The 23,124-nt window shown below is 35.2% G+C and overlaps 1 protein-coding gene across 5 annotated transcripts in view; it reads left to right on the top strand.

Annotated features, from left to right (window-relative positions):
- The window catches only part of DCC (DCC netrin 1 receptor), a 1,195,251-nt gene that overhangs the window by 988,137 nt on the left and 183,990 nt on the right, over nt 1-23,124 (top strand). For all 5 annotated transcript variants that reach the window (XM_034943737.3, XM_003827228.5, XM_034943736.3 and 2 more), the window contains one exon: nt 10,679-10,873. In XM_034943737.3, the coding sequence (XP_034799628.2) occupies nt 10,679-10,873 (195 nt within the window). The remainder of the gene's footprint in view (nt 1-10,678; nt 10,874-23,124) is intronic.

The following is a 23,124-nucleotide window of genomic DNA, read 5'->3' on the forward strand; positions in this document are numbered from 1 at the left end:
TGGGGCATCATATAATTATAGCAATAGATTGAAGAGGGCATTTTGTGGAATTAGGCAGTTTTTAAAAAAATTATTATAGGAATATAAGCAAGCTTTCAAAATTGTATTGTTTTTGCAAAAAACTAAAACATTATGCCAAATGGTAAAATACTAAACACATTTGTTTTAAGATCCAAACAAGCTTAAAAACTTCCTACAATTTCTGTTATTAAAGAAGATAGAGTTTTTGGCAAGAAAAACATACTTTAAAAATTCATAACATTTTATTACAAAAGGAAAGAAATCTTATTATTATAAATGGTGTTATTGTATATTTGAATATTGCAAGAAACTGCACTAAAAACCTATTAGAGCTAATAAGAGAATTTAATAAGGTTGTATGTTTCAAAAACATAGCTTTTCTTTATAGTAGCAATAATTAGTTTAAATATTGAAAAGAAAGGCATTTATAAAGCAACCTAAAATATAATATTTAGGACTAAATTTAACAAGATGTAAACAAATGTATATCATAAAAAATACAACATTTTACTAAAATCTATAAAAGACATGAGTAAATAGCAAGTTACATATGTTCCTGGATGAAAAAACTGATCATTATTACATTAGTTATTTCCAAATCAATGAATAATTTTAGACAATTCTAATCAGAGTAAATTTTAAATGATTAAGGATTTTCTGGGGTGGAAAAAGAAATTTATATGGAAGAATAAATGTAAAAGAATCCCAAGAAATTTTGGAAAAGGATAATAAAAACGTTTACTATAAAGCCTGATTTAAAATCAGCATAGTACTATCTGGCATTGGAATGGACAGATAAATGTAACAGAACATAGAAACAGCCCCTATCTAGGTATATTTGAGAAATAAATATAAAAATAAAGCTGGCTTCTCAAGCTGCAGATTAGTTACTAAATAGTGTGAAACTATTGCCAGTACTTTTAGCAGAACAGAAAATGTTTTTCTTCTCTTACATCAAACTAGTTGACAGTGGTTGATTCTGGTGATGGAACTGAAGGCAAAGGAGGGTAAAGTCATCACATCTTACATAATTCAAAACTGGAAAGGCCCCAGGTGGCTGTAAGGATTTTGTCATCATTTTTTCTTCATGTATTTTTAAATATAACAAAGATGGGTGACTCAACCACAAGTCTTTTATACAATTGGAGGTTTTGAGCTGATCTTTCAAAGTATCATTTCCCTTAAGACTGATTGTATTCTTCACTTTGTGACTAGTACCAATAATCACTTGTTATCCAAGCCAAAAGCCTCCCTATCACCCTCAACTCCATTTCACTCCCTGTCAATATCCATTCAATCACCAAGATCTGTAATTTCTACCTTCAGAATAGATTTGGAATCCATCCTCCCTTCTCCACACCCACCACCACACTTTATGTCAGGCTCACATCATTTGTCACCTGAAAGTAGCCTCAGGTTTGCTATTTTTCTGGATACCTGTTTGCTCTCCCTCCTCTCTAGACCCCATAGTGTTGTCAGAGTGATTTTTTCAGAACCAGATCTGACGATGTCAATTCGCTGCTCAGATTCTTCTCCATGTGGTCCTTCCCTCAGCCTCAAGTGTGACATCCCATCCTGCCTGCCTACCTGCACTGCCCTCCAGGTGCACTTCCTCAGCTGCATCCTGGATCAAGCCTTTGGACTTAGCAAGCTCTTTACCCAAGTGTATTTTCACATATATTTCACACCTGCTTGTCCTTTAAAACTCACTAGATGTTTTACTTCTAGGAAGCTTTCTCTTATCTGAGTTTCACTCAGATGTCTTTTCTCTAAACACATTTTGACACTCTTCTCAATAGACTTGAAACAAAGACCATGCTTTGTCTTGAACTTCTCAATATTTCACACAGTGCCTGCTACATAGTACTCAATAATAAGTGGATGGGTGAATGTAAAATATTCATAGCTGGGTATTTGTGTGAAATGTGTAACACTTACATAGTTTGATTCTTCACTGATTTTCATCCTTACATACGAACTCTAATTTCAGATAAATGAGCTAGAAACATCCATTGCTCTCTGCTGTATTTTTTCATAAATGTAGAATGCATCCCATTTTGCTTATGTACAATATGAAAATGAAAACCCTAGCTTTCTAGAAGACAGCTTGGCATAAGATTTTAAAGTTACAATGGTGTTTTTGTTTGTTTGTTCTGAGACAAACCAATAGGTCTGTAGTTTTGAGAGCATACGGTTTGAATCCACTTCAAGGAAAATGAGCCTAAAGAATTCATTTAGCATACCACTTGGCAAGGATTAAGATCTCTGCCTCCCCATACAGAATAAGGTTTACGGTTTGAATGGCCATGGAGATTATTCAGTGTAAGGTAGCTGATCAAATGCTTCATGGTAGAATGATACAAAGTTCTAGTGAGGTTTTGCAATAGTTGAAGCTGGTATCCTTAAACTCTAAAGTGAGAGAACAATCCCCAGATATTGAAGGGCTGGTGTCTGCAGCTGCTCCTTGAAAGCCACATCAAGAGTATTTGCTCTAACAGTCAGGATTAGGTTATCTCAGTATTTCAAGAAGTTGGCAGTTTTTAAATAAAACCAAACTTCATTGTATTTTCTCTGTATTGTGTTGGACATGCCAACCTGCTACCCTAAATATGTATCTTAACTCCCTGGTGATTCTTGCCAAATCAAGAACTTGATAGACAGAGACCACGCTTGTCTAATTTTTGGGCCAAAAAAGGGCTGACTCCTATCTGTAATCTGGAATTGGGATTCTGCAGCTTTGCTGAGCAAGAGAAAATCAAGGAAGGGAAGAATCTTGATGGTTTTGTTAGGATAAACCTTGGGCATGGCATTGAGGGTCTCTTCCCTAAAAAATACTTTACATTTTTCCCTCTTTTCCTTTTGAGTTATAATCAATGTGAGGCAAAGGCAAGTGTACAAAGGTGCAGAGAGGATGTGGATTCTGGTGAATTATTTTAGCATCTACGTTTGTTTTCACTAGGAGTAAGCGTGTTGATATTGGGAACTGGAGGACATGAGAGAAGATTCTCCATCCTTAGATCTACCAGTTTAATTGGCTTAGATTTAGGAGACACATATTTTCAGAATTACAATTCATTGTTGTGGTTTTCAAGAAGTAAAGCTGTCAAAACTCCCTTTTAAGAGTGTTGGCTAGGTATTCATCGACTCCTGTTAGACTTCTACATTCTTTTTCTGTCTAGGCAAAAAAAAAAAGCTAAAAATAAAGTAAAATATGAAATAATAAGATTAGGTTGACACAAAACTATTAAGATGAATAGAAAACACATATTAAAAGTAAACAAAAAGACAAAATGCGGTTAAAAATTACAAAACAATGTTGAACTGTAAAAACTTGTGGTAGTAACAAAATTTGTAGAATAGCTAAGAGTACAAACTATATGTGAAATGCTACATGAGCAAAAATTTGTTAAATTGATGAGTATGACACATGCATAATAGGTCTCCATAAAGTTTAGTCATTATTAGGAACAAGAATAAAACCTATATGGTTTAAAAATTTTTAATGATACAAATCAATAAGTAAATATTAGTAGGAATAACTGATTTTCCATTCATGGAGGGGAAAATGTTAATGTTCATTATTAAAATTAATAATGAGAGATTGGGGGAGGGCTTGACTATAAAGGGGCAGCCTAAGGAAATTTTGGCGGTGATGGGATTTTTCTGTATTATGGCAGGAGTGGTAGATACCAAAATTTTACCCATTTATCAAAACCCATAGAGCTATGTACCACTAAGTAAATGTTGCTGCATATATATTTTTAAAATAAATTAAAAATGAATATTCCCAGCCTGGGCAACACAGGGAGACCCCATTTCTACAAAAATTTTCTTTTAAAAATTAGCCAAGTGTGGTGGTGCATGCCTGTGGTCCTAGCTACTCAGGAGGCTGAGGTGGGAAGATCACTTGAGTCCTAGAGGTCAGGGCTGTAGTGAGCCAGCATTGCGCTACTGTGCTCCAGCCTGGGTGACAGAGTGAGAACCTGTCTCAAAAAAAAAAAAAAAGGAGAATGTTGACAAAATATTAGAAATAGGATGGTAAAAGAATACAAAGTAGAGTTCAGTGGTGAATAGAAGTGGTTGTCCACTATGATAAATACACAAACAGCCTTTAAAGTTTATAGAGGTGAGCGGCCTAAGGGAAGTGATGTCCTTTGGTGAGAACAGGCCCTGTCTATAGAAATGAACACATTTGTAAGTATCAGACATGCCTGGAAAGGCAGAGTGTGGGTATATCAATTGCCTTATGTAGTTTGCTGTAAAGAAATATAGGCTATTGAGGACTAGAACAAAACTCTAACAAAATGATCCATAAAATGCAGCACCCTAAATGGAGGACAAATATGTGAATATTTGTCAAAAGTTCCAACTGCCTGACACAACTTGACAGTGCCATCTATAGCAGACAGTATATGGTGGCGACTGCTTGCATTACCAAGATCTGGCACAGACAAATCTTGCTGTCCCCTAAGAGGAAAACAAAGTATCCAGTGTAGAGTAGATGGCTGGAGTGAGGTGAACGAAGGCAAAATCACAGGTGAAGAAGGTAGAGAGATAAGCGGAGAGAGAGAGAGATCATTTATGGCCTTTTAGGCCATTGTAAAGAACATGGCCTACAATGTGGTTTGAGAAAACCTTGGGGGGTTTTGAGCAGAGCAATAACATGATCTTAATTGTAGTTTTCTATATACATGCTCACACTATATCTGTATTCATACACGTTTATTTTAAATACCACCTATATGCTGATGGCTTCCACATCTGTGTATATCTAGCCGTGACCTTTCACCAAAATCCCATACTTACATACTCAACTGCTTCCTTGAGATAGCCACAGGTTTGACTAATAGGCATCTCACATTGAACATGACCCAAGGAAATCTCACCTGTTTTTCCTCATTTCAGTTCATCAACCAACAGTTGCCAAGTCAAAGACCTATGGGTTATGATTAAATCTCCCTTTTCCTGCACCACTCACATCTACTCTATAGCTCTGTTAACTACACATTACAAATGTCCTAAATCTATCCACTTTATATCATCTTCACAACAGCCATCTAGACAAGAGCAAAAGCAATTTTATGGTCTCCATGTTTCATTCTATGCTTCCTCTCCAAACTTCTTTTTCACCCAGAAAAATAGAGTGATCTTTCAATAATATCAGTGAGACCACACTTCACACCTCCGTTCCTGCCAGTCAAGACCATTTAAGATCTTCTTCTACTTAGAATAAAACCTAACTTTCTTACTTATCTTGGCTTGCCTTGCCTACAGTAACCTGGTCTGTAAGTGACTCACTCTCTTTTTTCTCTTTTTGTAATTGTTTATAATTATGGAAAAATAGACATAACCTTAAATTTACCATCCTAACAATCTTTAAGTATACAGTTCAGTGGCATTAAGCACTTTCATGTTGTCATGCAGCCATCACCACCACCCATCTCCAGAACTCTTTTCATCTTGCAAAAGTGAAGTGCTGTACCCATTAAATAATAACTGCCAACCTCCCCAACCCCCAGCCTCTGGCAACCACCATTCTCTTTTCTGTCTCCATGAATTTAACTTCCCTGGGTACCTCATAAAAGGAGATTTACACAATTTTTGTCATTTTGTGATTGGCCTATTTCATTTACCATATCATTGCCAAGGCTCCTGCATCTTGTAGCGTGTCTCAAAAATTCAATTGTTTCCTTTTTAGAGGCCAAATAGTATTCCATTATGTGCATATACCACATTTTAAAAATGCATTTATACATTGGTGGAAACTTTGATTTCTCCCACCTTTTGGCTATTGTAAATGATGCTGCTATCAACATGGATGTACAAATATTTGTTTGAGTCCCTGCTTTCAACTCTTTTTGCATTTATACTTAGATGAGGAATTGCAGGATCATATGTTAATTCTATTTTAAATTTCTTGAGGGACCCTTATATGGTTTCTTTATAGCAGCTATACTATTGTACATTCCTACTGGCTTACTCTCTTTTTATCTTTTTCATTCTCTCTCTTACCCTTGATGTTCTAGATGTGATGATCCTCTTTGGTTTCTCTGAATACCAAACTCATCCCTGCAGTACAGCATTTGCAGTAGTTGTTTCCTCTCCCTACAGAGCTCACCACTCTGATGTTTGCTTGACTGGCCCTTTCAGATCATCCACCTTAGACTCAAATGGGGAGAATTTCCTGGATGGGTCAGTTATTGTCCCATCAGCATAGCACTTATCAAGATCTCACGATTGTCTTATTTGTTTATTAGGACTTATTTTTTGTCTTTCATCTCCCAACACTATATTTTTAGTACCTAGAACTACAACTAGTTTATAGGAGATGCATAGTAGTTGTTGAAATGTCACAAGGATCAGTATAATACATGACTGAGTATGCTGCATGTGAACATTACACATTAGTGGAAACCTGTGTAACATGTCTGCATTCATGTTACAAAGAATAACATGTCTACATATCTGTTACAAAGAATAACATGTCTACGTATATTACATATGTTACAAAGAATAACATGCCTACATACATGTTACAGAAAATAACATGTTCTTTAGAACTAAACTATACCAAGAGAGAATCCATAATTCAATAATATAATCAAGAGTGGCAGTTGACCTAGTTATTTGATCATTCAGACTCTAGTAAAAATTTGGGGCCTCCTATTAGTCTGTTTTCATGCTGCTGATAAAGACATACCCGAGAGAGGGCAATTTACAGAAGCAAGAGGTTTAATGGACTCACAGCTCCACATAGCTGGGGAGGTCTCACAATCACGGCAGAAGGTGAAAGGCACATCTCACATGGCGGCAGACAAGAGAAGAGAACTTGTGCAGGGAAAGTCCCCTTTATAAAACCATCAGATCTCAAGAGACTTACTCATTATCATGATAATAGCATGGGAAAGACCGCCCCTGTGAGTTGATTACCTCCCAATGGGTACCTCCCACAACACGTAGGAATTGTGACACCTACAATTCAAGATGAGATTTGGGTGGGAACACAACCAAACCATATCAGGCTTCATTAATTTAAATATTTCAGGCAAAATGTGTTCTTTGGTTTCAAATTAACTCAGTAACTACTCTACTATTCCTCTGTGCTTCATATGTGCAAGCAGCATCTTAGAGATACTTGTAAAATGTTTCATGTACTTCTGAGCAGCAAATTTCAGTTGCAGACTCCAAACAAGTAATAGTCATATTATATATCTTCCACAGCAAATTTTCTAAATTGATGTTTTATAGTTCATTCCAGCAGTAACCACTTTCCTAATCCATAAGGTCATCTATGTTAGAGAAAAATCACTCAGGTAGCATAAAAGGAAAATTGTTATTTCTGCCTTTGTATTAAGAAGTGAGTGGGCATAAATTGGCTATCATGGATTATGAACAATCTCCTGGCATAGTTATCATGATGATGAGGCCATATATTATGAATGGCTTAGGTCTAATACTACCTTGAAGGAACTGTCCTTTTGGTCCTGTGAGCTTAATTTTGTGATAAATGGTCATTAAGGCTGGGCATGTAGACTCACATCGATAATTCCAACACTTTAGGAGGCCAACGCGGGTGGACTGCTTGAGTCCAGGAGTTCAAGACCAGCCTGAACAACGTAGCAAAACTCCGTCTCTACAAAAACATAAAAATAAAATAAGTAGATAGATAAATACATTAGCTGGGTGTGGTGGCACATGCCTGTAGTCCCAGCTACTAGGGAGGTTGAGGGTGGGAGGTTGGCTTGAGTCAGAGGGTTAGAGGCTGCAATGAGCTTTGATCTCACCACTGCAATCCAGCCTGGGAGGCGGAACAAGATCTTGTCTCTCTCTCTCAAACACACAAACCTAATTAGGATTTAGATGAAGAGGCAACATATCTTCTTACGTACTAACATTTTTTTTCTAATGTTAAAAATTATTTTGAGGCTTGCCTCTAGGATTGAAACATTTTCATGCAGTGAAGGATAAAGTGGAGTCTTACGTTCTTCAAGAGCCAGTTGGTGTACACATTACAATGATATGTTTAAAGCTCCGATGAATAAAATTCTGTAGTTGCTAACTTAACCAATTTGCAAGAGAACTATTCTATGGTTTGCAGAAATATTAAGAAATAGTTACTGTTCTGAAAACATTTTTAACAGTTGAACAGTTTTTCCTTTTATTCTAAAAGATGTTAAATATTGTCATTCAAATCATTATGATTTCATATTGCTTTTAAAAAGTCATAAATGCAGAAGATCTAGTTTATTTTCTTAGTGTACGATTAGGCAGATTATCTTGTTGTTTTAATAGTTAGTGCAAAAACTTCAAATATGCTAAACAGAACTGACTGAGAGTCCATTACATTTCAAGGGCACTGGTGAGACTGTGGCCATAGGGTTGAAAAGTATTAATCCATCCTTTTCATCTCTTTTATTACTTTTACTTAGAGTTTATATTAGGAAATACTTCACAAACATTGTGTTTCTGCCGTTAAGGCTTATATCCACATTTTGAGACATAATTTTTTTATGATGTCTTTGCGTATTATATCATAGGCTTTTTTAGGGCAGACTAATAATAGCTTTCCCTTTTTGCCCACAAAGGGCCATCTTAGGGGAAAAAAAGCATCTTCAGAAAATTCTGTCGATGTGGCAACTTTAGAATCTTTTGAAAAGCTTTAGAATCTTTTGAAAATGGTACCTATTTTGAAAACTTTAATAAGAACATGCTTCTATCTATCACTTAAGCTAGAAGTGGGAATGCTGCATATGGATAAAAGTGGAGGGGGCTGTGCCAGTTTTTGGTACTACATTAAGGAGAAAAATGTAATATTACCTCTAGTCATCAGATTTCCTTGCATAATTTGGCATATGTTACCTTCAGAGATTTTCTAAATCACTGGACACAGACATTTCTGGAACATAAATAATGAACAGAATCACTTTAATAAAATTCAAATCACTAATATTTTTGAGTACTTATTAATTGCCAAGAACTGTGTTAAGCACTTATTGAAGTTTGGATGGGCACATTCTTTCTTACATATATTTGCATAATACTTCCCTGATTTTCAAAGAATAGGCTACATGTGCTTGTATTTAGCCAATCAAAATATTTATCATAATCTATCATAGCTGCCTTTTTACTTGCCTGTTTCTCATTAGACTATAAACTCCAATAGTGCAGGTTTAATGTCTGCCATATTGTTCTTCCTGTATCCTGAACATTATAGGTACCTAGGCTCACACCTCAAACATAATAGGTGTTGTATAAATATTTATTAATTGGCTGGGCACAATGGCTCAAGCCTGTAATCCCAGAACTTTGGGAGGCCAAGGCAGGTGGATCACGAGGTCAGAAGTTCAAGATAATCCTGGCCAAGATGGTGAAACCCCGTCTCTACTAAAAATACAAAAATTAGCCAAGTGTGGTGGCAGGCACCTGTAATCTCAGCCACTCGGGAGGCTGAGGCAGAGAGTTGCTTGAACCCAGGAGGCAGAGGTTGCAGTGAGCCGAGATCGTGCCACTGCACTCTAGCCTGGGTGACAGAGTGAGACTCCGTCTCAACAAATAAATAAACAAATATTAATTGAATAATGATCAGTGTCCAGAAAAAAATATTCTTTTAAGACTAGGAAACAGGGAAGAATGACAACATAAAAATCAGAACAATGTATTATTAAAACATACTAATTTTCAACACACAATCCCTTTAAAAGAAAATATATGTCAGGGTGGCATGCACATTCTCTTTTTAATATCTAGCAATATTTGAGAATTTATTTGCTACTCATAATGGGTAAGTTTGCATGAATTATCTCATTAAATCTTTTCAACACCATACCTTCATTCTACAGGTAGGGAACTGAGGCTTAGAGAGGATAAATGATATCTCAAAATCTCACAGACAGTGAGTATACAATACAAGTTTGAACTCTGCTGTTTCTTACTTCCAGAGCTCAAGCTTTGAGTCAATATTTGGAATGCCAACTTAATCAGAAGGGAAACTCAGAGAAGTGAAATAATTTCATGAGGACACAGCTGGTAAATGACAGAATGTGGCATTAAACCAAATTTGCACAGGTCCAAAGTTTGTGAGGCTTTAATCCAGGCCACTGTCTTCTTTCTTTTAATAATAAATGCATTTTTCACTGATTTAATAAACCATGAATCAAGTACCATCCTAATCATGCTGGACAGATCATGGCCCTTAACTGTTTCTCCTGACAATTACATAAGAAAGGACTGGTTAGTTTGTTATTGTTTTTAGCTAAATCAGAGTAAATAATTATTGGATAAGACAACATTGACATTTTATTTTCCATTCTATTATTCTTACATCTGCCTTGGTTTTCACCCTTCATTAATGATACCTAAGAAGAAATATGTAAAAAGAAAAAAAGCCCAAGTAAGACGCTATTGGAATAAAGATGCATTGATGCTACCTACCATGCCCATGGAAAGAATTCGGTATTCTTGTATGCTTAAGAAATTTTGTGAAAGTCAAATCAAACATAGAAAATATATCACATGCTAAAATAAAGAGCGACTTGGGCAATAGGTGATGCATTATTTATGCATCTATGAAATATGATTTCTCTTGCTTAAATGGTGTTCTGCCATGCTACATTTTCTGTTATGAGACATGCTGATGATGCCTCTTTTTGAATGCTAGAATCTCAAGTTCCTGATCAACCAAGCTCTCTTCATGTGAGGCCCCAGACTAACTGCATCATCATGAGTTGGACTCCTCCCTTGAACCCAAACATCGTGGTGCGAGGTTATATTATCGGTTATGGCGTTGGGAGCCCTTACGCTGAGACAGTGCGTGTGGACAGCAAGCAGCGATATTATTCCATTGAGAGGTTAGGTGAGTATCTGTGATTTTTTTAATTCTATTAAGGGGAATTAATGATTTATTTTAAATTATTTTATTTCTTGGAAAACTGTTCCCTGGGATGATGGTTTCAACTTACAGCATGTATTAGCTCTGAAAGCAACTGTCTGTCTACACACACACACACACATACACACACACACAGGCACACATACACATTTCTTTGAATTTGGGATTTCAGGAATTTGATCTAGAGAGATCTGTAATGGCAGTTGCTCTGGTGTGTGCCCTTGCTTATGGGTTATCGGATACAAAAAGTGCATTGGGCCATTTTTGTTTTTCCAGTGGTCAATGGAAACTTCCGATCCTAATAATTTCTATAAAAAGAAAGTCAACACATTTTTCATCTTTGTTGTTGTCACTGGGAAAATGTTCTGTTAATTTTTCTTTAACCTTGAAATATCTAGTCATAGTGCCTTCTTTCCCGTTAACATTCCAAATGTGAATGTTAAAGGCAATGTCATTATGACTGCAAAAGAAGATGAAAGAAGGAATTTTCAGTCAAGACAATACGTTAGAATGATCAAACTCCATCCTGCATGTTTCCCTGCCCCTACCAATCTAGGTTCTCTTATTGTACTCAACTCAACCTCATTTTTCACTGAATACAATACTTCAGTTGTGATATTCTGAATTCATTGAAAACGTGTTCATTCAGAGAGGTCTAATATGTATAAAAGTGTTCATATTCATTTTAGATCTGATTTCCCATAGTGCTGTAGGAGGTTATATTATTAACACAGAGAAATAAAGTAAATATATCAGGATGCCAGTAAGTTAAACAATTTTCATAAAGCAAAATGTAAGTTGATTCTACCTGTTGATTTAATACCGTATTACATGACCCCACTGGAAATGCAGCTTGATTGGGCAGGCAGGGTGTAGGGGGTGGGGGGATCTGCTACTTATTTGCAATGTCTCTCACAAACAGAACATTTGTGTTGAGAAGCCTGATTTGAATTTGAATAGCTAAAATGCAGTAGCAAGAAAAGATTTTCTCGGTAAAGGAAGAAAATTGCACTGACCCATTCTCTCTATAATTGCTTCAAACACTAATAAGAGAAACACCTACTGGAAATCTCCACAATTTTAGTTAGCTTGGCGTTTAGAAATAATATTCCTTCCATCAGTTCCTGAGTTTGAATGTAAAGGCAATCACAAAACTCATATTTTATGGCTATCAAGCCTATGTCAGGGGACTCTCACTTATCCATTATTCAGCATCCACCATCTTTGACAGTTCATCTTGATGCCACTCAACAGACAGAGGGAGGGAGGTGCCCATGGCAGTAAATAGGCTCCCAGGCAATGAGAATGTGCTGCAAACTCAGAAGGAAGTCAGGAGGGAAACTGCATTGTTGACCCTATCCTTTTTCTAATGATTCTCTTCGTTACCAAAAAAAACTTTGCAGAGGTCTCCAAATTTAGTCAAGTTGAGGCATTTGGGAGATTAACGTTGGCAAATCTCCCCAAATGCTTAACAAGAAAAACAGAAAACTCTGGAAAATATATTCTAAAGAGCTAGGAATATTTTTAAAGGTAAAATGGGATATGAACCTGTCTCAGTAATAATTATGAGTTTGCACTCTACAACTTACCTGGAAAGAGTAATTACATACACACATGGATAGGTATGTAAGTTCTACCAGTTGATACTCTTTTAACATAGTCTCATGTGTTAATATGAAATACAATAATTAGCATGTTGTTGTTCATTAAATATCCTCATGGTTATGCAAATGAACTGCTATTTTTCCAACATGTGTTTTCACTATTTAGCCAAAGTGTGTGTGAGAGACATACCCTAAGCTCTAATCTTTATAAAGATAAGGATTTATTCAAGTCCACGTTCATGCTGCAAATAAATCACCAATTGTTTTATTTATTCTATTGAGCATTAAAATCGACACATCAGTTTCCATAGTAACTTTTTTTTTTTTTATTATACTTTAAGTTTTAGGGTACATGTGCACATTGTGCAGGTTAGTTACATATGTATACATGTGCCATGCTGGTGCGCTGCACCCACCAACTCGTCATCCAGCATTAGGTATATCTCCCAATGCTATCCCTCCCCCCTCCCCCCTCCCCACCACAGTCCCCAGAGTATGATATTCCCCTTCCTGTGTCCATGTGATCTCATTGTTCAATTCCCACCTATGAGTGAGAATATGCGGTGTTTGGTTTTTGAGAAGGTATTTATAACTTTTTTTAATTTTTAAAGTTTTTGGAAGGCAAAGCTCTCTAGTCATTACATATACATAATAAAGAAAATGAAATTTTATGTTTTAAGGACTGTATGACAGTTATACAACTAAAAGTGAATTAAAGTAAGTTTAATTCATTTAAGCATAGGGTCAGCCATAACTTCAAGTATCATGGTTGTATATTAAACTATAAAAAAGCTATTTGTTTTATAATTGACTAATAAACCCCTTCATCTATTTCATGAGAGAGCAAGACTTCTAAACGGCATTTTATTTGCAGTTTAGACACCAGACACTGTGATCAGCTTCAGGACTGGAAATACAAGAACATTTTGAGTAATATCTAATATTACCTAATTAAAAGCAAACAAACAACTTGCCTACTATAGGCATACAGCTTCATTAATCAATGACTATTAAATATTTATAATTAATCTATTGACATTTTACTCCTTTTAGTTCAAGAGCCCTAGTGCCAGACTTGAAGTATGATATAGACCCACAAGATCTGAATTTAGTACTTTTTAGCAAAATTAATTTGAACCCAAACCACTTTTAAAACTCACTATCTACCTACCAATTGATCTATTTATCTATCAATTTATCTATCTTTATATCTTTATTCAGATATTATTTATATACAGTACATTGTGTACATTAAAACTACACTTTTTAGCATTTTTAAAAGAGCATTATTGAGGTATAATATTTGTTTAATAAAGTATATCTTTATAATTTCTCTAATTTATCTCAGTAATATTTTATAGTTTCAAATGTAAAGGTCTTCAATGTTTATGTTAAACTTATTCCTAAATACATATGTATATGTAAGAATATACATATATTAGAAATACCCAAATATATATATATATTTATATCCAAATATATATTTGGATATATATATTTGAATATATGAACATATATTTAGGACTGTTTGAATTATACATATATATTTGAATATTCCTAAATATATGTACATATGTATATTATATATATTTGAATTATTTTAAATATAACTGTTTTTAAAATTTATTTTAAATAAATTTTTACTATAGTGGATTTATAGATGTATTAAATAATGTATATATAGATGTATTTTTGTATTTATAAATGTGTAGAATACAAGAGATTTTTTAATGCTAACCTTGTATCCTAATATCTGCTAAATTTACCTATATATTCCATTAGTTTTTTAGATTATCTAAGATTTTCTGTTTAATCAAACATATCTATGTGAACAGAAAGTTTTATATTTAGTTTCTGATCTCTGTCCCTTTCATTTCTTTCTGTTGCCTTATTTCAGTGATTAGGATCTGTAGTAAAATACTGGATAAAAGTGCTGAAAGCAGGTATCTTTCCCTTGTGTCTGATCTTAGGAGAAAAAAATTTAGTCTTTACCATGAAATAGGTTATTACCTCTGGTCTCTTTAAGCCTTTTGTGAGATTGAAGAAATGTTATACTCTTTCTAGTTTTCTAGAAATTCTGGTCATGAATATTTGTTGAATTTTATTAGATAACTTTCTATCTTTTGAAATGAGCTTTTTTTTTTCTTTTTTTAAAATACGGTGAATTACATTGATTGATTTTTGAAGGGTAACCAACCTTGAATTTCCTATATAAATCCTGTGTGGCCATCATGTATTATCCTTTTCTTATGTTGTTTAATTTGATTTGTTAATGCTTATTAAGGATTTTTTGTGCCTATATTCAGTAGGTTATATATTTGTCTACAATTTTCTTTTCCTATAGTGTCTATATACTGTTTCTCTTTTACTCCAGTTAGATTGGCTCATAAAATGAGCTGGATAGTATTTACTCCCCTTCTATTACAGAAAATTTGTGTAAAATGGATTTTATTTATTTCTTAAGTATTTTATAGATTTCACTAATGAAATCATCTGGACCTGAGATTTTTTTTATAGGAAGGCTTTGATAATAGATTTAATTTTTTATACAGATATAGGTCCGATTTGCATACTTTCTTGTATTGATTTTGCTAAGTTAAATTTTTAATAAAATCCATCCATTTCATTTTGTCTCTTGTTGGCACAGTTATTCATAATGTTTTCTTTATCTGTTATCTATGGTTATTAACTGATTTTTCATTTCTGATATTGGTCTTTTCTTGTTCCTGTCTTTTTTTTTGTGATATCTAGACAGAGATTTACTAATTTTGTTGATCTTGTCAAAGAAAGAGCCTTTGACATTACTAACTTTTCTATTATCTATCTCTATTTTATTTCTTTAATTTCTACTGTTATCTTGACTACTTGCCTCCTGATACTTATTTTAGTTCTGGTCTTCTCTTCTATTTCTAATTTATTGACATATGAACTTTATAATGTATCCATCCATTGTTGTTCCTCTAGGTATCATTTTACTTGCATTCCACAAATTTTGATATGTTGTATTTTTATTACCATTTAGTTCAAAGCATTTCCTAATTTTCCTGTGATGTGTTATTCTCCCTAAGTTATTTAGCAAGGTGTTACTTAATTTTCAAATTTTGGGATTTTCCTAGTTATCTTGTTATTATTGGTTTTCTTTTCTTTTTCTTTTTCTTTTTCTTTTTTTTGAGCCACTGTCTCACTTTGTTGCCCAGGCTGGAGTGCAGGAGTGCAGTGGTGTGATCTTGGCTCACTTCTACCTCTGCCTCCCAGGTTCAAGCAATTCTCCTGCCTCAGCTTCCCAAGTAGCTGGGATTACAAGCGTGCGCCATCGTGCCTGGCTAATTTTTGTATTTTTAGTGGAGACGGGGTTGCACAATCTTGTCCATGCTGGTCTTGAACTCCTGATCTCATGATCCATCCACCTCAGCCTCTCAAGTGCTGGGATTGCAGATGTGAACCACCACACCCAGCCTAAATTTGAGTTATTAATAGCACTTTAGCAATATGTCTGATATTACATATTGCAGTAAGATTATATTGCATATTGCAGTGAGGTTGCAGTGAGCCAAGATCGTGCCTTTGCACTCCAGCCTGGGCGACAGAGCAAGACTCTGTCTTGGAAAAAAAAAAAAAAGGAAAGAAAAGAAAAGAAATGTGTCTTATAAGAGATCAGCTGACTTTTTCTATAATGGACCAGAGACTAAATACTTAAGGCTTCACAGACCATATAATAGTCTCTGTCACCACTCCTCAGCTCTGCTATTAGAGCATGAAAGCAGCCAAAGACAATACATACATAAATAAACATAGCTGTGTCCTAATAAAACTTTATTTGTGGACCCAGGAATACATAATTTTATATAATTTTTATATATTATAAACTTTTATATGTTATAAAATTCTATCTTTTTTAATTTTAGCAACTATTTAAATATATAAAAACCATTCTTAACTCATGGTCTATACAAAAACAGTGGCCCCTCAACTGTAATTTACTGATTCCTGCTCTTAGTGATTTCTCTAGGAGATACCATATATGTATTCAATCTTTCCCACTTTATTTAGGCTAACATTGTAGCGCATCATATAAAATATAGAAACCTGCAACTGCACAGGTCTCTTTATCATATGGACTATTCCTTATGTTGTAATAGTCATATGTATTACATGTGCATGCATTGAAAATCCCATTAGACAGTCTTATATATTTATTGTATTATGCAGTCATGAATTTTTTAAAGACATATGGGGAAACTATGATGTTTTCTATTTACCCAGATATATGATATTTCCTATGCTTTTCATTTGTACCTGAAGATGAAGTTCTTATCCAATGTTATTTCCCTTTAGATTGAAAATCTTCCTTTACCATTTCTGTGTAGTTCAGTCAGGTGGCAACAGCTTTTCTTCGTTTTGCTTTATCTGAAAATATCTTAATTCTACTTTTTTTTTCTGAAGGATATTTTCACTGGATATAGAATTCCGCACTGACAGATTTTTTTTCTTTTCTCCACTTCTTTAAAGTTGTTGTCTCTCTGTATTCTTGACTCTATGGTTTTTGATGAAAAACCATTAGAGTTTTAGACCATTGCAATTTAATGTAATTATACATATGGTTGAATTTTATTTTTGTTTACTGTTTGTCAGGTTGCTTTTTTGTGTCCCTGTTTTCCCTTTCCTGACTTCTTTTGGATTATTTGAATTTTTTTGTTTTAAGTTTTATTATTATTATTATTTTTTCCTGAGATGACATGTTTTCTGTTGGCCAGGTTGGAGTACAGTGGAGCTCTCATGGCTCACTGCAGCCTTGACCTCCCAGGCTCAAGTAATCCTGCTGCCTCAGCCTCCTGAGTAGCTAGGAAAACACGCATGTGTCGACATGACATTCAAAATGTTGTTAACCTGTAGTAATATACACTTTTTTATTTTTTTGCTGGGTGCTTTTAAGACTTCTTTAAAATATTTGATTTCCAGCAGCTAGATTATATTATATAGAGGCATAGTCATTTTTTGCTATATCTTGCCTGTGTGTTTTATGCTTATTAAATCTATAAATTTATGATTTCACCAATTTTGGTCATTTTGTCTTCAAATATTTTTCCCCACTATTCACCACATTCCCTCTGAGACTATAATTATATGTATTTTAGACATTTGAATTTTATCTTACACATTCTCACAACTGTGATGTTTTCTTTCGTTTTTTAACCTTTTTACTCTTTTCTTGATATTGAATGATTTATCCTGTTCTATTATAATGCTTACTGATAAATTCCTTCATTACCTCCATCTCATTGTTAGGCTCATATGGTAAAGGTCATTATATTTTAAAACATTGTCCTCTTTTTAATATTACAATCTTCATTTATTTCTACATTTTCTACTACTCTGTTGAGATTTTCTATATTCCTTGCAAGTATACCTTACCTCTGAGAGCGTAGTTATAAAAGTTACTTTAGCATGTTTCTCTGATAATTTCAACATCTGCACCATTTGGGTTGGGCATCTATTTGCTTTTTCACTTGAGAATGGACTACATTTACCATTTTTTTTGGTATGTTGTATAATTTTAGACTATATGTTAGGCATTGTCAATGTTAAGTTGTAGAATCTGAGTTTTATTACAATCCTTGAAATTTTTTTGATATATTGGTTTTAGAAGGCAATCAACAGTTAGATTCAGATTGTGAGATCTATCTTGCTTTCTCTTCACAGCAATTAAAATCTTGGTTAAGTTTCCCAAGCCTTTGCTCTGCTGTTAGTGTTTAGGCTGAGACTTAGGCAAGTTTTAACTCAGAATCAGAACATCTCTGTCTCCAGAACTCCTTTCTGTATACTTTTTGTAAACTGTTTCCCTCATCCCCTGAAACTACTTTCAGTGATTCTTCTGGCACAAAGTGGCAAGGGTTTCCACTGGAGTGACAGCTGACAGTACTGGGGTACTTTCCATACTGCAAAATTTTCTTGGAGCAAAACAGAAAACTAATTCCAATGTTGGTCGCTTCATCAAGATCTTACTTAATTCCAAAATCTGCCTAGTTTTGTAAAATACTCAGACCTCATATAGTTGGGATTTTGGTTTTTGGGGGGATTGTTTTGTATCTTGTTTAGAACTAGTGGCTGTTATCAGTGAGATGGATGAGCTAAAAGGAGCTTACACCATCAGAGAATAATTGGAAACTCACAGTCCCATTTTAAATATTTTTGGGCAGCTGTTATTGTGAACATTCTTGATAAAAATAAGATGACTTCCTGGGCAGTGTATTTAACATCTGAATTACATTTGGCACTATCGCACTTATTTACTAACAACATGTATTAGAGGAACTAAAAATGACTCTGAAATATATAATTTAGTTGCTATATTAGTCTGTTTTCATGCTGCTAATAAAGACATACTTGAGACTGTGCAATTTACAAAAGAAAGAGGTTTAATTGGACTTACAGTTCCATGTGGCTTGGGAAGCATCACAATTATGGCAGAAGGCAAGGAGAAGCAAGTCACATCTTACATAGAGGGCAACAGGCAAAAAGAGAGCTTGTGCAGAGAAACGCCCCTTTAAAAAACCATGAGATCTCATGAGACTCATTCACTATCATAAGAACAGTGCAGGAAAGACCTGTTCCTATAATTCAGCCACCTCCCACTAGATTCCTCCTACAACATGTGAGAATTGTTGGAGTTACAATTCAAGATGAGATTTGGGTGGGGACACAGCGAAACCATATCATTCTGCCCCTGGCCCCTCCCAAATCATATGTCCTCACATTTCAAAACCAAACATGCCTTCCCAGCAGTCCCCCAGTCTTATTTCAGCATTAACTCAAAAGTCCACAGTCCAATGTCTCATCTGACACCAAGCAAGTCCCTTTCGCCTATGATCCTGTAAAATCAAAACCAAGTTAATTATTTCCTAGATACAATGCAGGGACAGACATCGGGTAAATACAGCCATTCCAAATGGGAGAAATTGGCCAAAACAAAGGGCTATAGGCCCCATGAAAGTCCAAAGTCCAGAGGGACAGTCAAATCTTAAAGCTCTAAAATGATCTCCTTTGACTCCATGTCTCATATCCAGGTCACACTGATGCAAGAGGTGGGTTCCCATCTTCTTGGGAAGCTCCACTCCTGTGGTTTTGCAGGGTACAGCCTCCCTCCTGGCTGCTTTTATAGGCTGGCATTGAGTGTCTGTGGCTTTTCCAAATGCACACTACAAGCTCTCAGTGGATCTAGCATTCTGGGGTCTGGAGGACAGTGGCCCTCTTCTGATAGCTCCACTAGGCAGTGCCCCAGTAGGGACTCTGTATGGGGGCTCCTATCCCACATTTTCCTTCCGCACTGCCCTAGCAGAGGTTCTCCACTGCAAGAAACTTCTGCCTGGACATCCAGGCATTTTTATACATCCTCTGAAATCTAGGTGGAGGTTCCCAAACCCCAATTCTTGACTTCTGTGCACTGGCAGGCTCAACACTACATGGAAGCTGCCAAGACTTGAGGCTTACACCCACTGAAACTATGGCCCTATCTCTACATTGGCACCTTTCAGTCATGGCTGGAGTGGCTGGAACACAAGGCACCAAGTCCCTAGGCTGTACACAGCACAGGGACCCTGGGCCCGGCCCACAGAACCACTTTTTCCTCTGAGGCATCCAGGCCTGTCATGGGAGGGGCTGCACTGAAGACCTCTGAGCTGCCCTGGAGACATTTTCTCCATTGTGTTGGTGATTAACATTTGGCTCCTTGTTACTTACGCAACTTTCTGCAGCTGGTTTGAATTTCTCCTCAGAAAAATCGGATTTTCTTTGCTATCACATTGTCTAGCTGCAAATTTTGCAAACTTTTATGCTTTGGTTCCCTTATAAAACTGAATGCCTTTCATAGCACCAAAGTCACCTCTTGAATGCTTTGCTGCTGAGAAATTTATTCTGCTAGATACCCCAAATCATCTCCCTCAAGTTCAAAGTTCCACAAATCTCTAGGGCAGGGGCAGAATGCCACCAGTCTCTTTGCCAAAATATAACAAGAGTCACCTTTGCTCCAGTTCCCAACAAGTTCCTCATTTCCATCTGAGACCACCTCAGCCTGGACTTTATTGTTCACATCGCTATCAGCCTTTTGGGCAAAGCCATTCAACAAGTCTCTAGGAAGTTCCAAACGTTTCCAGATTTTCCTATCTTCTTCTGAGCCCTCCACACTGTTTCAACCTCTGCCTGTTACCCAGTTCCGAAGTAACTTCCACATTTTCAGGTATCTTTTCAGCAACCCCCAACTCCTGGTACCAATTTACTGTGTTAGTCTATTTTCACACTGCTTATAAGACATACCCAAGACTGGGCAATTTACAAAAGAAAGGGGTTTAATTGGACTTACAGTTCCATGTGGCTGGGGAAAGCTCACAATCATAGCTGAAGGCAAGGAAGAGCAAATCACAACCTACATGACTGGCAGCAGGCCAAAAGAGAGCTTGTGCATAGAAACTCCCTTTTTTAAAACCATCAAATCTCATGAGACTCATTCACTATCATGAGAACAATGCAGGAAAGTCCTGCCCCCATAATTCAATCACCACAAACCAGGTTCCTCCCATGACATGGGAATTGTGGGAGTTACAAGTCAAGATGAGATTTGGGTGGGGACACAGCCAAACCATGTCAGTTGCAAAAATAGAATTTTAAAGCAATCTTCTCACTAAAGTTGAACTTCTGACTAGTAATTTTAAAAAACTGAATTTGGCTTAGGCAGTTAAATAATCATTTTATAAAGTATAGTGTTCAACTTCTTAAACAATGGAAAAGATAAAAAGTAACATAAAATACATTTACAATTCATGAGAATCAGAAAAAAAACCTGATTATATATAAATATACAGACACAGCCATTGTTTTTCCAACTGATATTAAACAAACATGGCAAATATTCCTGTGAGGATTTATGTTCTTCCAATTCTAATTAGTCTATGTAAAACTATCACGTCTTAATGAAAATGAATAGAACTCGTTCACCGCCATTGATGTGGATTAACAAAGATGTATCGGAAATTAAGTTCTTAGAATTTAGCATTGCCATAGAAAGGAAGACTATACAATTAAAACTTTTAGAGTTTTACATCTATTACTCCTGAAATATTTTAACCATAGTACATAAATAACATAGGTTATTTCCATGAATACTCAATTGTAATTTCCTTTTATTCTTATCCTTTCAGTGATGCTTACTAGAAGACATTGTCTTAGTAGACTAGCAATTTAAAAACATAAACTAAGCATACAAAAAAGTAAATAAATATGGAATTAAATGGAACTCTTAATCTGAGTGTAGATCCATATTTTTTGCCTCTCCATAACGTTTAATACTGGAAAAGTGATTTGAGCTCTGGCTTTGTAATAGCTCAGTAAAAATAGGAAACAAAAGATGCTTTTAGTCCCTGTATCATGGTATCAGAGGGTTAACAGATTTTGAAAAAAGTCACTAGAAGTTGGAAAGTTGGTAATTCAAGAGCTGTAAATGTCAAACTTTATATTGTGGTCATTGCAATAATATGAAAATTTAATTAGTATTAATTTAAAAATCTAAACCACACAGTGATGCTCAGTTTGATGTGAAAGGCAAAAACAGAAATTCCTAGTTTTAACTATAATATTCTGATTAGAAAATCTTGACTGACAGAATTACATTCATTCAACATGAGTACTAATTGCTCAGAGAGAAGTGAGAGGGAGGGGATAAGAAAAGATCACTCCATGAGATCACTACTCAGAGTATATCAGGAAGAATGGATTTTCTCTTTTATGATTTTTTTTTGAGGTGAGTGTCTTCTAAACCTATAGCTATTTTCAAGAAGTCTTTAAGGATAGTCACAGGGTGATTCATTAATAATACATACTATTCTATTTGTAACTGTTTTCTTACTTTCTACTCCCTGAGGTCCAAAGCACAGGAATTGTCTTATACCTGGTGAATTTTCTAAGGCTATTTGGAAAAACTCCATTACAAAAGATACTAGTATTGTATATTAGCATTGAACAGGAGAAGAAAAGATCTTCTCATTGAGTACAGTGTATATATATATATATAATTGGAATATATATATCATTGGAAATCTCCAAATAGAGCTGTCTTCATCATTTTCCTTTTGTTAAAATAACACTTTCACATTTTATTTTGTATTTTATAATCTGAGTTGTTATTTGTAAAACAAACAGGTGAAGTATTATGTAGGTCATTCATTCTACCAACATTAAATTCAAGCATTCAAAGAATAAAAATAATTTTCTTCATCGTCTCTATTTTTCAAGAAAATGTTTTATCTGAGTCAGAATAGCTTAGATCTCATTCTTAATTCCTCATGTCCGTGTTTACAGACAGCAACTTGGTGTGTTTCTTCTAAGCACTTCAGAAATAACAAATCTATTTCTTCATCCTCCCCACTATGTCAGGTATTATCCCAATTTTAAAAATTAGGTAAGACAGAGAAATAACTAAGTAAATAGGAAAAGCCAGAGCTATTTTGTTAAATTTTTTCAAAGTTAAATGTTACTTTAACACCATCAGATAAATATTGTAATAAACAGTAAAGACTTGGCTCATTAGTATAAAGAAAGGAGCCTGGTATCAAATCAAAATCT

This window comes from Pan paniscus, chromosome 17 (assembly GCF_029289425.2).
Source record: "Pan paniscus chromosome 17, NHGRI_mPanPan1-v2.0_pri, whole genome shotgun sequence".
Lineage (NCBI taxonomy): Eukaryota > Metazoa > Chordata > Mammalia > Primates > Hominidae > Pan > Pan paniscus.